Genomic DNA, 13,870 nt, shown 5'->3' on the forward strand with positions numbered 1-13,870 from the left:
AAACTTCTTTTTACTCAAAATTTAGTCTATTTTTTAATTTAATTTTAAAAACTTAAATATTTATATGTTAATAAAATTAACAAAATTTATTAATTTTAAAGATAAAATTGTAATTTAATCAATGATATTAATAAAAATAAAACTTTATTTTGTTTTTTCTTAAAAACTAATAATTTTTCATATGTTTAAGTTTTCAAAAATTATATATTTTTTTTAGAGTTTCAAGTATTTAGTGATAATTTTTCAGTGAACAGTTATCTTTTCTGGTGCTCTCTTGGGGATGTCTCTTTCTCTACAGTGCTGTCTCTTTTCTTTAATCATCTCTCTTGAAGTCTCACTCAATTGTCTTCAAACGAATTGTTCATTTGGAGATGAATCATCTTTGTTTGGATGAGTCATTCATCGTCTAGATGAATGATTCATTTAAAGACAATCAAATAGACATCAAGAGCGATGACAGGAAGAAGAGACAAGGCTAAAAAGAGACAATATCTTTGTTTGGATGAGTCATTCATTGTCTAGATGAATGATTCATTTAAAGATAATCAAACAGACATCAAGAGAGATGACAAAAAGAAAAGACAATGCTAGAAAGAGAGAAACATTGTCGGGAGAGCACTAGAGAAGGTGACAATTTGTCAAAAAATTGTTATGAAAAAATTAAAATCCTAAGGAGAAAATATAATTTTTCAAAACTTAAATTTGACAGTAATTGTTAATTTTGAGGGTTTATGAAAGAAATTTTTATTTTTTTAATTTCTTTGATTAAATGATAATTTTATTGTTAAAATTAAGGGACTTTATTAATTTTAATATTTTATATATGAATATTTGAGTTTTTAAAATTTAATAGATAAAAGTTTGAAAATAGGCTAAACTTGTGAAAATAAGTCATTTAGCGTCAATTTAATTAGAAAATTTAGATTTCCATTAAATAAGTGGGTCACTATGTTCTCCAAACTCATCATCCAAACGAATTCATTTTTCCCTATTTCTTCACTTGGTGAAATTAATCGGGAAAGTATTTTTTTGCAAGAAATGTCTGAGAACCTTTCATTTTCTCTTCCCCGTACCACTAATTTGAGATGTAATTTTTCTTCCTGGTAAAATATGTGAGCAAGAAAGAGACTAGGAAAGTTAAAAAAAGGAGGGGTGGCCCTAGAGAACCTTACCATTCTAAAGCCAAAACAAAAGGCATACACGTGAAGCTAAAAAGTTGTCAGCCATTTGCACCATAACAGCAACAAAAATATTACAGCAAAAGCATCCTACCTCTACCATTGAAACAAATAATCTTTCACCTCTGCCACATCATGATTGCCCTCTTTTTCCCCATCACACAAACACACACACACAGCACAATCACTTATGGAGAATGAGAGAGAAACTTCATTTTCTTTCAATATTCTTTTACCATTTCCAGCTATTTAATTTAGCACCCTTTAAGAGGAGGAAGAAAGATACTGTGCTTATTTCTTCTTGGTTTGTGTTTTTCTCTATGCCTTTTTCTCATCCATGACAAGCACCCACCTTGCACACTGCTGCTGCGCCAGCACCACCCTTCTCTTTTCTTTATCCACATTTCTTCTTTATTATCCCCTTTTGTCTCTTCTTTATCTCTTGTTTCTTTCAGTTCAACCTACTTTCAGTAAACAACACTGATATCAATATCATGCTTGCTTTATTTATATTTGCATGAATGTCTTCCCTGCCTTATTTGCTACATGAAGAAGCTATTATGGAGTTATAAGGACCTAGAAATTGTATTATTATGATAACCCAATTACCAAAAAGATATTAAGACTCCATTAATTCATTGTAAATCTAAAACCCACATCCCCCATTCCACCTTTGAAGGAAGACTGGTGTAAAAGATCATTTTCATGACAGTTGTTAAGTGTGTGTGTGTATATATATATCAGCATGTTCTGTTGTTGGGATCTTTAGTAAACCCTATGCCTAGAAGAGTAGCCTCATCTATCTCAACAAAAAGCAGTTTCACTTAGGTAGTGTATACCTGAGAGTACCTGAAGAGTTATAGACTCAACTCCAATGGCAAGTATTTATCTTAATAAAAATGTACTATCAAAGTGACTTCAATTATCAAGTGTCATTGTACAAAATTGGTGTGGTTTCATTGTGAATGGCAACTGCAATAATGCAGCAAATTATCTATCACATGAAACCATCACCTAATGACCAGAGAATTCAGCCCTGAAACATTGCTACTTTTCTGAAAAAAATTCTGATCTCGTGGCAGTGATATGGCACTTCTGATTGAGAACCCCAAAGAACAATAATTAAAGAGCAGAAAAAGTGTAGGGTAGCTTTGACTGGCTTTAGGGAAGAATTATTGTGGCTTTACATAAAAACAAAGAGAAGATAAATAACACAAACAAGGGTGTAGGAAAAAGGCAAGGGAAAAATTCCATAACTTTGTTTTTTAATAAGAGAAGAATATTACCATAGTTTTAACTAGAAAGCTAGCAAATTACTAAAGTACCTAAACTCCATTATCAACACGGGCAGTTCTGTCATTCATGTTTGGGAACTATAATTTTGACCTCTAATTTAAACCTTAACTGAAAAGGGAAACCATCAGTAAGTTTCAGAATCTTGATTTCATAACTCAAATGGGGTAAAAATTAAAAACCCTTCTGAATAATTAATGATCAGGTGGTGTTTGTTTTGCTTTGTTGCAAATGAATGTTCTGTATGCTTGTACTTCACAAATGAGTAAATGAAATTGTCTTTGATGAGGAAAACTACACATACCTCTTCCTCAAATTTTATCTTTGCATTAGAAATAGGTGAATCTCCATTGCCTTCTGCTTCGCAATGCTTCAACGATCCCTCCATGATTGAAGGGGCGGAAGCAGGGCTTGGACTAGCAGAACTGAGCTCAGGTGGTGTGCTTTGAGTTCCCACATCTCTAGTCATCTTCTCCATTTTGCTCTCTGCTTAAATAAACAACTTTCTGTATTTCAATTGCTTAAAATTAAAAAGAAGCAGTGAAACAAAATGTTTGATTAAGATTATTAAGACCTGGAATTGGAAACTGATCAATATCTTCTTCTAGCATAGTGATAGAAGAAGGCTTATTAGTTTGCATATTTCTTGAATGGTGAGACGAGTTATAAACAAGAGGAGCAGACATGGTAATTCTGTTAGTCAAATTACGAAATGATCTTCCACTGAGAGTTTTTGCAGATAAACACTCCATTGGAAACTCTCCTGAAAGAGGGTTGCATATATACTTCTCAGCTTCATTCCACTTAGAATTCAAAGCAAACCCATCTGGTGATAAACATTCCCAACTATTATAAGCCGTCCTAGCTTGCAACGCTGCACAAAATCATACGAAAATTCATCAAAATCTCCAAGATCATCATTTTTTTTTCTGTTATGAAGAATCTTATCCACACTGAACAGGTAAAATCCTGACTTGTCCTAACACTATATAAGTCAAGAATCTAAAAGACAGAGAAGAGAAATTAACTTATGTTCACTTATATATTAATGTTCCTCTTTTGCCATTTAAGCTTCCCTGGGCTATCATCATTTGACGGAATCCTTTTTTAAAGGAGTTGAGTAATTACCTTTGAGAGCAGTGGTGAAGGAGTAGGTTGACGGGTCAATTTCTTCTGCAAATAAAAGAGAAAAGAGGTTGAGAAAAGAGTGGAAGAAAAAGAGAGAAGAGGAAGAAGAAGAAGAAGAAGAAAAAGGTGGGTACCTTTTAAAGAGTAGCCAGGAGAAGAGGCAGTGCTAGAAATAGTGAAGTTTGATCTAAAAGACGGGGCGTCTTCTCGGAAACTTGTGATATGAGAAGCTGAAAACCTTCGAGAATTTGTGTAGTCACGAGAGAGGCGAGCCTTGAGAGCCCATTCTCGCAAGTTGAAGTCAGGAGGATCGTGTTCGTGTTTGTGTTGATGATGCCCTTTATCGTGTCGTTGCTGTTGCTCCATGATAGAAGCCATGAATGAAGTTCAATTAATGACGTTCGAGGCTTTTAAAGTTGCACCGCTCTCCTCTTCCCTCTGCATCAGCTCGTTCGTGCATACTTTTTTATTAATAAAATATGTCAACATATTTTGAATATACAATTTATCTATATAATTAAATAATTTTTAAATAAAAATAAAATAATATTTAATTACATAATAATAAATTAATTATATATATAAATTATATACTAATAATATATACACATGTCCCTTCTTTTTTTTTATTTTTTTCATGCTATATATTTATATATGAAACGTTAGAGATAATAAAATAAGTTAAATTAATAATTTTTTTAATTGGTTTAAAAAAATTACCTTAAACTCGGGTTATGCTTTCAACATATTAGGGTTTGGTGAAATTTTATATAGGTATATAAAAAAGAAAAAGGGATTAATATGTCGATCATATTCATCTTTTATTGCTTAATACTTATGGTATGGTGATTTATTTGTGTTTATATTGATAATAGAAATGTTATGAATATGCGATTGAAGCTTTTTTATTGTAAAGTTTAGGGTTCATTTGTGAAAGAAATTGATTTAATTGTGGTTTTGTTTAGTTTCGTGAATGTTATTATAATTAAAAATGGTTCAAGTAAAAGGAAAATCGAACATAAAATTCAATGATTTTTTCCAAAATTTCCACTGTATGTGATCAACTTCTAGTACACGAGTCACACATGGTGGAAATATATGTAGGTGATGGAGTTAACTGATATATATTATACATGATAGACATGATGGGTTTATATAAAATTTTACGTTAAGTTATAGACACGAGAGTCACGCATAGTAAGAGTAATTAAAAAAATTTTAATGATCGATTTTATAATTACTAAATCAAGTAAGTTAAAATTTGATTTTGATATGACACTGAAAAAGATTTGACCTATGCTATTAATTAAAAAAAAAGTATACCTACTTAAAAAACGTAGAAAATACAATCACTGATGACAAACCCAAATTTTGAGGAGATTGGGTTGGTTGGTAAATGCCATTGTACAGTTGTTTTCAACCCACAAAATAGAGAAACAAGAGGAAATGGGGAGGAAAATGTGAAAAACAATGCTTGTGGTTTGTGGTTTGTGGTTTGTGGTTTGTGCTGTGTTTGAGAGTGTCATGGATGTTGATGGGCATGTGGGATATGATTGTCATCATCCATAAGAAAGTGAGTGAAGAAGGCAGGCATGGTGTGGAGGGGGCCCCTCCAAGGAAAGTTGGTTGCCTGGTTAAGCTGATCATCACCGTCAGATTTTGTCTGATATTTCTGCAATGTAGGTGTCATTTGATGGTGAGAGATGGTCCACCACCTCTCACACTTCAACACGTTTCTTCTCCATCACTTCTGTTTCATCTTTGCCCGGCATAGCTCGACACTTAAAAATGATGCATCCCATCTTGGTTGATTGTATTATAAATATTATTTTATTTTTAATTTAAAATTATTTATTTATATAATAATATATTATTTTGATATTCAACTAAATATTTAAACTTAAAATCACTGAATGATTCAAAAGGAGGAATAACAAATGCACACACATGCATAAATAGTAAGACACAACAAAGGTTGTTTTTCTCTGCATCCTTTTTGCAGTAACTAAAATTTCTGTTTTCTAGCATCACTCATTCTCAAAGCTACTTGTTTTGAACTGTTCCTTTTTTTGGGTTTTTCTTAATACAATAAAATTTTAATAAAATTATACATCCCTATTTTAAATATACAAATAGATATATATTTGATATGTGTTATCAAATGATTGAATAATTTTTAATTAAAAATAAAATAATACTTAATTACATGATGATATATCATATATATACACAAAAGTAGAAACACGTAACATTATTCATAAATTTTATGTGCCTCCAATTTTGAATACCCAATCAAGTATCCAGATTATGTGTCATTTTATGATTTGATAATTTTAAATTAAAAATAAAATAACACCCAATCACCTAATAACATATAATTTAAGTACCCAATTAAACACTTAAATTTGATTGAATAGCCCTGTTTGCATTTAGCTTTTAAGTTTAGTTTTAGATATACATGAAACCAAATGAAAATAAAATGATAAGAGTTGGTAAATTGCCAGAAATTAGGCAAACCCATGTGATACTAAAAGATCTTGAGGCAGCTTTTCAATGTGAAGGGATGCCCCGCCTGCTTAAAGAAGTTCAAAATATACAACAATGTGATTGCTCAGTGCTCAAGAATTTGCGTATCTAAAATCATCAAGGGCCAATGATGTTTCTGTAGAGCTACTGGTCATTCTATCATGCGAGACTAAAGAAGAAACCAAGGTTAAAGTTGCAGAATTTCATTTCCATAAATAAATCATGCTCAACCCAGTTCAGAAAATGAAGCAATTCGATGGTGAGTTGCCAGCAAACCCAAAATATGGACTGAGCCAAAGTTGGAGAAATAACAAAAACCTTACAATTTTGCACAAATTGATAGCAGAATAAATGTTGATGGAGTTTTGTACAAAACCAGCAGCAGAATATCGTTTTGAGGTTGTCTAAATCTTTATGACATTTTATTAGCAGGTTGTATTGTGATCCCTTGATAGCCTAAAACCGTGCATGCTTGCTCCACAAAGGCTGAAAAAACAGATAAACCAACAGCCAACTTCTCAACACATTTGCAGCAGCTTTGGCTGGCAACAGGTAAAAGCAGGCTGGAAATGGAGGTATCAGAGTTGTTCGAGTCAATCTTCATGAATCAGAAATCCGTCATTCATGACTTGCACTCAACTTTGTCCAATGATTTGTCTAAAAAATAAGATTAAAGTTTTGATAAACTTTAATATGGAGTCATATGCTTTGAATAAAACTTTAACTAATTAAGAATTAGATAACCATATATACCTTCAAAAGCTCAGTCTTCTCGAAGCCTTTTTCACAATTAAACATGAGACAACTGTAGCTCAAAACTCAGAAACATAATGACAAATGATACCATAGCAACACAGGTAATCACCAACTGAAAATCAAGCTATAATGAGTCAGGTTCTGAATACAGGGTTATTACAGTGAGATAATCAAAATACAAAAAGATTAAAAAATACTCACCATCGAAATAGAACATTCAACCAGGACCCCGCCAAACTGGTGTAATCATCCAATATTTCCTGAAACATTGAGATTCTATATCGTAATCAACTTTGATTAGAACAGAGTGAAATTTTTGTAAGGAAATAAAACACAGAAAAGAAAAAAAAAAGCTCACCACTAAAAGGATCTATTATCAATGTAACTTCAAGAATTTGCATAAGCATACAGATTTCCTGCTTAGCAGACAATCAAAAAATTTAGGTTAGAGAAAGTAGCTTCTGGAAGACAGAAAAAAAGACAATCGAAACAATAACTAAGTTGGATATCTAGAATCAAAGTAATAGCCCATTAAAATTCACTAGACATTACATCATACTGGGCACTGGCACAAAAGAAAAAATGCAAATCCAATTGCTACAAGTCTTTCAATTCTTAAAATTTGATTCTAACGGGCAGAGGAGAATTAATAAAGGTCAAACATATTTTTTTCAGCAAATTAAATAGTAAAGTAGCCCACACTTTTAAATATATTCAAATTTCAGAACTGCGTTTTAGCCACTGAGGATCTTGAAAGAAACAGAAAGATATTACCTTGTCCAAGAATCAGAACTCCATTCGCTGCCAAAGGTACAATGTCTTGAATCTTTTCACCGACAAAGATTGCTTCAATAACTAAGAGGCCAAAACAAAAGTCATTCAGATTGCTTCAATTCAAACAAAAAGGGGAGAATGGTTGAACTAGAATGCATAACAGAAGTTAAGTATGTTCTTTCTCTGGAAAAAGAAGTTCGTAAATAGCTTTTGAAGACAAAACATCTGCAGCAAATAACTATTTCAAACCAACTTCCACAGATCATATAAAGTATAGAGGAAAAATGATGGTAAATGCTCTGCCTGAAAGCAATCTCATATGCTAAGAAAAAGAATTACCAAGCTTAATGTCTATTTCACAATATTTAGACAGGCAAAACAAAGAACTATGATTACCTGACATTTGCATTAGCTTCTCCTCAATCTCGTTTATACCATTTTTGCCAACAGTGATATCTGCATCAGATGCAGCCATTACATGCACAGAGTGTTGTCCATCTGTAATCCAAATAGTTTGAGTTCCTGAACCATAATTTCAAATTTCTTTAGTTACCAAGGCAATCTGTATAGACCAATTGTCAAGCCTTTCCGGTGAAGCTGATGCCCCAAGGTCATAAACAGAAGAAAAAAAATTAGAATATATAACTAAGCTAAAAAAGAAATCCCTCCCTTCTTAACAATCCATTATAATTTCTTTTCCAATTATACGTGCAGATTCGTTCTCGTTCCCATTTCCTACTTCTGATAGCATAGCTAAAAAACCAACAGAGGCTAGGATCCCCATACCCCACCTCTAAATTCCAATAGACAGTCCATTTCCAATAGTTATCAGTAGATGTGCATGTCTCTCTTTGAAGTTGAACACAAGTTTATGAAAGTCCACAAAAACTGATGCATGTGAAAGCATTTCCCAAAATGAAAGCAGCCAAAAAGTACAAGAATTTAGAGCAACATACGTAAGGAAATATCAGGGAGAACAGCCAGTTTTAGCACATTCATAAAATGAGGCAACTGCCTCATGTGACCAATGATGTTTGATCCAGCAACAGAGTTGGAAAGGTGTAAGATGTGTAAATCTCCAGTAGAATCCAATATCAGAAACTTTTTTGCAGACACTGCCTGGATAGAAATTGCCTTCAAAGACATGAAAGCAGATGTTGTAGAACTCAAGCCTTCAGCTTTCTTGCTCCTAAATGCCACAAAATATGCTTCACTGGAGTCTTGTCTGCATTTAACAGACCTCTGTTTTACTGCAAGTTTGAATGAACAATCAACTATAAAGGATAATGCAAGACCAGGATTCTTATGTTAGCTGCTACCATCAAAGCATCTTTGGATTTGTATAGATATAGACAATCAGATCATGTAAATATTCCTTATTTTTCTTTGCACATATGACAAGTTAAACAAGTCAGGGACCCAACCAACAAAAAGAGAAGAAAACACATAAGCCTACTGCTATCAAAGATACATTTCTAATTAGTAAATTACCATCTAGAGCATCCTCATAATTTAAACCAAAGGACAGCACCTCTCTTAAAATGAGTAGCACACATTTCCTGGATCAAAATAAATACCTACATACAATTTATCATAGCAAAGAACAATAAAAAAAAAATATAATCTTGGTGACAAGTAATTTGAAAGTGTCTATTAACAACATCTAAGTTAGAGACACAAGAAATGGAGATACTGATACAAAATTCGCAACAAGGAGTAAAGTCCATGATTAGAGGCACTTATATCGATCATAAAGACATTAATTTGGGGTAATACAACACCATAACATGGCAAGCACAAAAAACAATCAACAATTTACATGTTAAAGTGCTTTAGAGCAGTTAAAAGAAAATGGAAAGAGGTCATGATAGGTAATCCGAAAAGGAATAACTCTTAGGAGCATTGCTGGTTGGGGAAGACGCTTTTTTGTTTGTTGCATCCTCTCTATATTGACTAAAAAACTACCGTTAAGTTTCTATTAGAAGTAGGGCACTTTTATTGTTTTACTCTAGGTGTTGGAAATCTGTTAAGATCTCAAGTACAAGGTATGAGACTTGGATCCCACATTGGAAAGTATGGGCAACTAATGTGGGGTTTATATAGCCTTGGGCTTTCCCATCTCAATAGCTAGCTTTTAAAGTGTGATTCTCCTAAGGTTCGTATCATTTGGTATCAGAGTCATCACCATGTCTTCCAGTCGCAATTGTGCGGTGTGGGTGGTGACGCCGACATTGCAGTGTTCGCCTGGGGCTAGCAGGGAGCTAGCACATAGCCAACCCGCGTGGGCGCGGGGCTGCAGAGTGTGGTGGTATGTTAAGATCCCAAGTGCAAGGTATGAGACTTGAATCCCACATTGAAAAGTATGGCCAACTAGTGTGGGGTTTATATAGCCTTGGGCTCTCCCATCTCAATAACTAGCTTTTGAGATGTGGTCCTCCTAAGGTTCGTATCAAAGTCACACAACATTCTTCTTTTCATTCAGTTAATGTATCTATAAGCAGTTTGAAGAGAGACTGCAACCTAAGCAGAATTATTCCTTAGGAAACTTTACATGCAAACTAACGAATCAATCCTTTAACTCAGTTGGCTAGAATGATTTGGAAAGAGAAATTCGAAGCAAGATTCGAATACTTTCTTAGGTAAGCTTATAAAACAATTAAAACATATGTGACCTAGTTTGAAAGAGGTCTAATTTTTTTCTAAGCCCTCCCTGTTGAGTGGTGTGCAAAACTATTATTCACCTATCTATCCGCGGACCTATCTCTGAATTTTTGCAATAAACTTTTGTAGGCAGATGGGTGATAAGGCTTAAAGGTTGTTCCAGAGATTTGTTGATTTTGGTAAGGCATGGGAAACATACACATATTATTTGAACAATCGCTGCGATCTTAAAGAGTCAGAGCATTATCAATTCAATCATAGGTACAGCTTATCGCTTCAATAGGTATACAAATATTCTCCATTTTATTTTCAGATACCCTGTATCTGAACAATTGCTCGTCTCTCACTGTCTAACAATGTCATTCAAAACTACACCACATCATCATAGAAACTCAATATCCTAATCCTTGTAAAGAGTTTTATATCTCAGCTTTTCTTGTGCTTCCCACAGTCCACCCATAATTGGTTATTTGAACAGAGTATTATCATAGTACTCTAGTTATGGCATGTTTTCCTAGCATAAATGTTGCTGAAGAGCAAAATTGCAATCTCTGTTATAGGCTCTCAAGTATTAAATGTGACTGCAGGGCACAGTGAGACAAATGAATCTGCATAACACAAATTAAAAAACAGCAATTGAGGCAATTCAAGATGGAAACTTAATTTTCAAGGAGAATAAGTTGGGGGAAGAGCATTTCGGATAAACGAATAATTACCCTGAAACCTGAATTAAATGAAGTTCTTAAGTTATAGTTCCATGCCCACAGGCGAGATCAAATCTAAATCACAGCAGAATGCAAAATTTGCAAGGCAGATCTAAGCTAACATAAATTGAAGATAGAATCTTGCAGGAACAATAAGGTGTAGACATAGATTAAATTGCAGGAGCCGAATTCCTCGTTAGGGACATTACAGATACTGAGAACACTAAATCCTAAATTTTATGAATAAGGATAAGAAATTATTCCAATCTTTCAACTGTCCATATTCATAAACTAAACTAATAGACAGAGGATCATTGACACAGCTCATCGAATTGCTGAATAAAGCATTAAAATTGTTGAGAACCTCACAAAGTAAAATATTAATGTCACAACTCTAATCGATTCAACATAAACTAATTGTCTCAGTATCAAGTTTTTCCAATAACATCTGTATTCGAAAATAAATAAATAAGTCAAAGATGGCATACAGCTAGAATCCACAAAGTTACCAGAAACAGAATGCTTATCAATCCTCCCAACCACGTAACCATTGCAAGCAACCTCTTGATTTGATCCAGCAAAAGCACCATCACCAACTATTCCATTTGACGAACCTGATACTTTAAAATTCTTCACTCTCTTCGTCTTCTCTTTAACCAGATTTCTGAGATTGAAAGCTCTAACCCCATTTTCCTCCCCCAAAATCATGAACCCAGATGACAAGCTTATCGACCAAATTGGCTTACAACACTCAATCACAGCGCACCTCGTCAACTTCAATCTCAACCCCCCATCATCATCCATCAACTTCACACCGAAAACCCAAATTTTAGAGCTTGAAAACGAGTACATTGCAAAGAAATTAACTGACCCAACAAGCTTAACAGACACCCCATGTTTGACATCCAATAAAACCCCCAACTTGTGATCAAAACAAACACCCTTTTGCGAGCAAAGGACTTGAGCTTTCCCATAAAGATTGTTCCTTTGGAGAACATAGAACCGAAGCAATACCTGAGCCCCACTTCTATGCGGGCCTCCCACAACAAAAACAACTCTAGGGTTAGGGTTAGGATTCAGGAGAAGGAAAGTAGAGGAAGAAGAGGGAGACGGGATGAGAAATTGAGGGGTTGAAGGGAAAGAAGAAAGGGAGGGAATTGATAGAGAAGGGTAAAGAGATATGGAAGAATCAGAGTGCATAAGGGCTAAAGAGAGGGAATTTGGTTCAAATAAAAGGGAGGTGATGTGGGGAGGGGATGAAGGAAGAGACGGGTTTGGAAGAGGAAGGCTTGAAGCTTGAGAAACCACCACCATTAGAGTCTAGAGACAACAAGCAGAAGAAAGAGTTCAGATTGTTGTAAGAAAGAAGCATTCAATCCCAGTTAGGAAGGTTCAAGTAGAAAGAGATTGAGTTTGGTTTGGTCTTTGTCTTTAGTCTTGTGTAAATTAATTCCATGTTTGGTGATCATAGTCAAGCAGGCAGATCCAATTCCATTCAGGTTCCCAATATCTGTAAAAAAAAGTTATTTATAATTAAATATTATTTTATTTTTAATTTAAAATTATTTAATTAAATAATAACATACATCAAATAATATTTAATATTTTTTTGTATTATTGTAAAATTTAATATTTTATCCAAAATTTAATATTTTTTAATTTGAAAAATTTCTATGGGTAGTTAGAGGAATAAAAATAAAAATATCCAGCTTTTCCATATGTTTAATATGACATGACTCTTTAATTAGGCTTAAGTCTTTATCAATTAGGTGGCGTGGAGACAATTTTTAATTACTGGAGAAATAAAAATAAAAACTTAATTTGGCATCCAAAACACGTTTTCCTAAGAATTAAATCCTAAAAAATACTTAAAAATTGTGCTAAAAAAATACTTAAAAATCTCTCCTCAACTTTTTTACGATCTTGAATTTACGCTAATATAGATTGAAGTTAGATATGAAATTAAATTAGTAAATTATAGAATTGCGTATCTTGATCAATGTTGTTACCATTACGCGGTTTCGATATAGTAAAAAATTAATTATATTTTAATTACAATTATTGAAATTGTGGGAAATGGTTTTACACTAATAGGGTATCGGTATTTAATGCTTGGAGAGATTTTAATAGTCGTGATAAATATTTACTCATATTTTCTTTTTGTTTGTTTTAAATGAGATCGCGTTTTATCCATATCTTATCTTGATTTATAAGTTGGTGTGTGTATATTTACTAATTATTGAATCACATTAATAAATTTGATCGAGAAAGAGTTTTGATTGTATAATAACTGTCTTTCAAATTTTAAAATAGGATCGGGTTGCAAGATTGTTGCCATCAATTCGTCCCCACATTCAACTAGGGGTGGAGAGCACAAGCATAGGAATAGGTCCCGACCAATTTCTAGCAATATTGACCTTTTCTTTGCTCTTCAGTGGGCAAGGCATCAATGTTCCCTTGCTATTCTACTTCATTATTTGTTGGTGGATTATACATGTGTTACGAATCCACTCACTGCCAGCATAATAGATGGTTTATAAGTTACACACAAAATAAGTAGATCACAAAATCTAGACCCCTTGAGATATGCAAGGTGAATTGTATTTGGAATCTAAGATAACGGTTTTGAGTTCCATAAGATTGTTAGACTTCAGTGTGACTTTATCAACTTAATGAAAATGTTGAAATAAAATAGTAGAGAGTTGACTTTATCTATATTAGAAAAAAAGAATTATCATATTCAGTGTCTTATTGCATATCCTTATGATCAATCGTAAAATAAATATTGATTGATACGAAATCGCATGAATAATCATGCATAACTAAACAACGGTTATTCTAATAATGTGT

General features: G+C 33.4%; 2 protein-coding genes across 4 annotated transcripts; both read right to left on the reverse strand.

Annotated features, from left to right (window-relative positions):
* Positions 1-1,139: 1,139 nt before the first annotated feature.
* On the reverse strand, positions 1,140-4,052 carry LOC123197373. Its single transcript, XM_044611638.1, has 5 exons — positions 3,734-4,052; positions 3,600-3,644; positions 3,046-3,345; positions 2,776-2,957; positions 1,140-1,639 (listed from the first exon to the last, which is right to left on the reverse strand). The coding sequence occupies exons 1-5, from the start codon at positions 3,975-3,977 to the stop codon at positions 1,433-1,435; spliced, it is 978 nt and encodes a 325-aa protein (XP_044467573.1). The 5' UTR covers positions 3,978-4,052; the 3' UTR covers positions 1,140-1,432.
* Positions 4,053-6,312: 2,260 nt separating this feature from the next.
* On the reverse strand, positions 6,313-12,506 carry LOC123197944. Of its 3 annotated transcripts, none has more exons than XM_044612472.1 (8): positions 11,530-12,506; positions 8,612-8,905; positions 8,052-8,177; positions 7,656-7,736; positions 7,240-7,297; positions 7,083-7,141; positions 6,879-6,993; positions 6,313-6,782 (listed from the first exon to the last, which is right to left on the reverse strand). In XM_044612472.1, exons 1-5 carry the CDS (start codon positions 12,332-12,334, stop codon positions 7,269-7,271), a joined length of 1,335 nt encoding a protein of 444 aa, XP_044468407.1. In that variant the 5' UTR covers positions 12,335-12,506; the 3' UTR covers positions 6,313-6,782; positions 6,879-6,993; positions 7,083-7,141; positions 7,240-7,268. The 3 variants fall into 3 exon arrangements, with proteins under 3 accessions (XP_044468407.1, XP_044468405.1, XP_044468406.1); XM_044612470.1 differs by having other exon boundaries at positions 11,509-12,506; XM_044612471.1 differs by having other exon boundaries at positions 7,083-7,157; positions 11,509-12,506.
* Between the last annotated feature and the right edge of the window lie 1,364 nt (positions 12,507-13,870).

The sequence above is a fragment of the Mangifera indica genome, chromosome 15, assembly GCF_011075055.1.
Source record: "Mangifera indica cultivar Alphonso chromosome 15, CATAS_Mindica_2.1, whole genome shotgun sequence".
Taxonomy (NCBI): domain Eukaryota; kingdom Viridiplantae; phylum Streptophyta; class Magnoliopsida; order Sapindales; family Anacardiaceae; genus Mangifera; species Mangifera indica.

Excerpts from the sequence above, each read along its gene's own strand:
- LOC123197373 (XM_044611638.1), bottom strand. The coding sequence starts at position 3,977 with ATGGCTTCTATCATGGAGCAACAGCAACGACACGATAAAGGGCATCAT. Across the intron at positions 3,346-3,599 it reads CTTCACCACTGCTCTCAAAG|CGTTGCAAGCTAGGACGGCT; the intron begins GTAATTACTCAA and ends GATTTTGTGCAG. Across the intron at positions 1,640-2,775 it reads AGATAAAATTTGAGGAAGAG|GTTGAACTGAAAGAAACAAG; the intron begins GTATGTGTAGTT and ends TACTGAAAGTAG.
- LOC123197944 (XM_044612470.1), bottom strand. The coding sequence starts at position 12,334 with ATGGTGGTGGTTTCTCAAGCTTCAAGCCTTCCTCTTCCAAACCCGTCT. Across the intron at positions 7,737-8,051 it reads GAAGCTAATGCAAATGTCAG|TTATTGAAGCAATCTTTGTC; the intron begins GTAATCATAGTT and ends TTGGCCTCTTAG. Across the intron at positions 7,298-7,655 it reads AGTTCTGATTCTTGGACAAG|GAAATCTGTATGCTTATGCA; the intron begins GTAATATCTTTC and ends TCTGCTAAGCAG.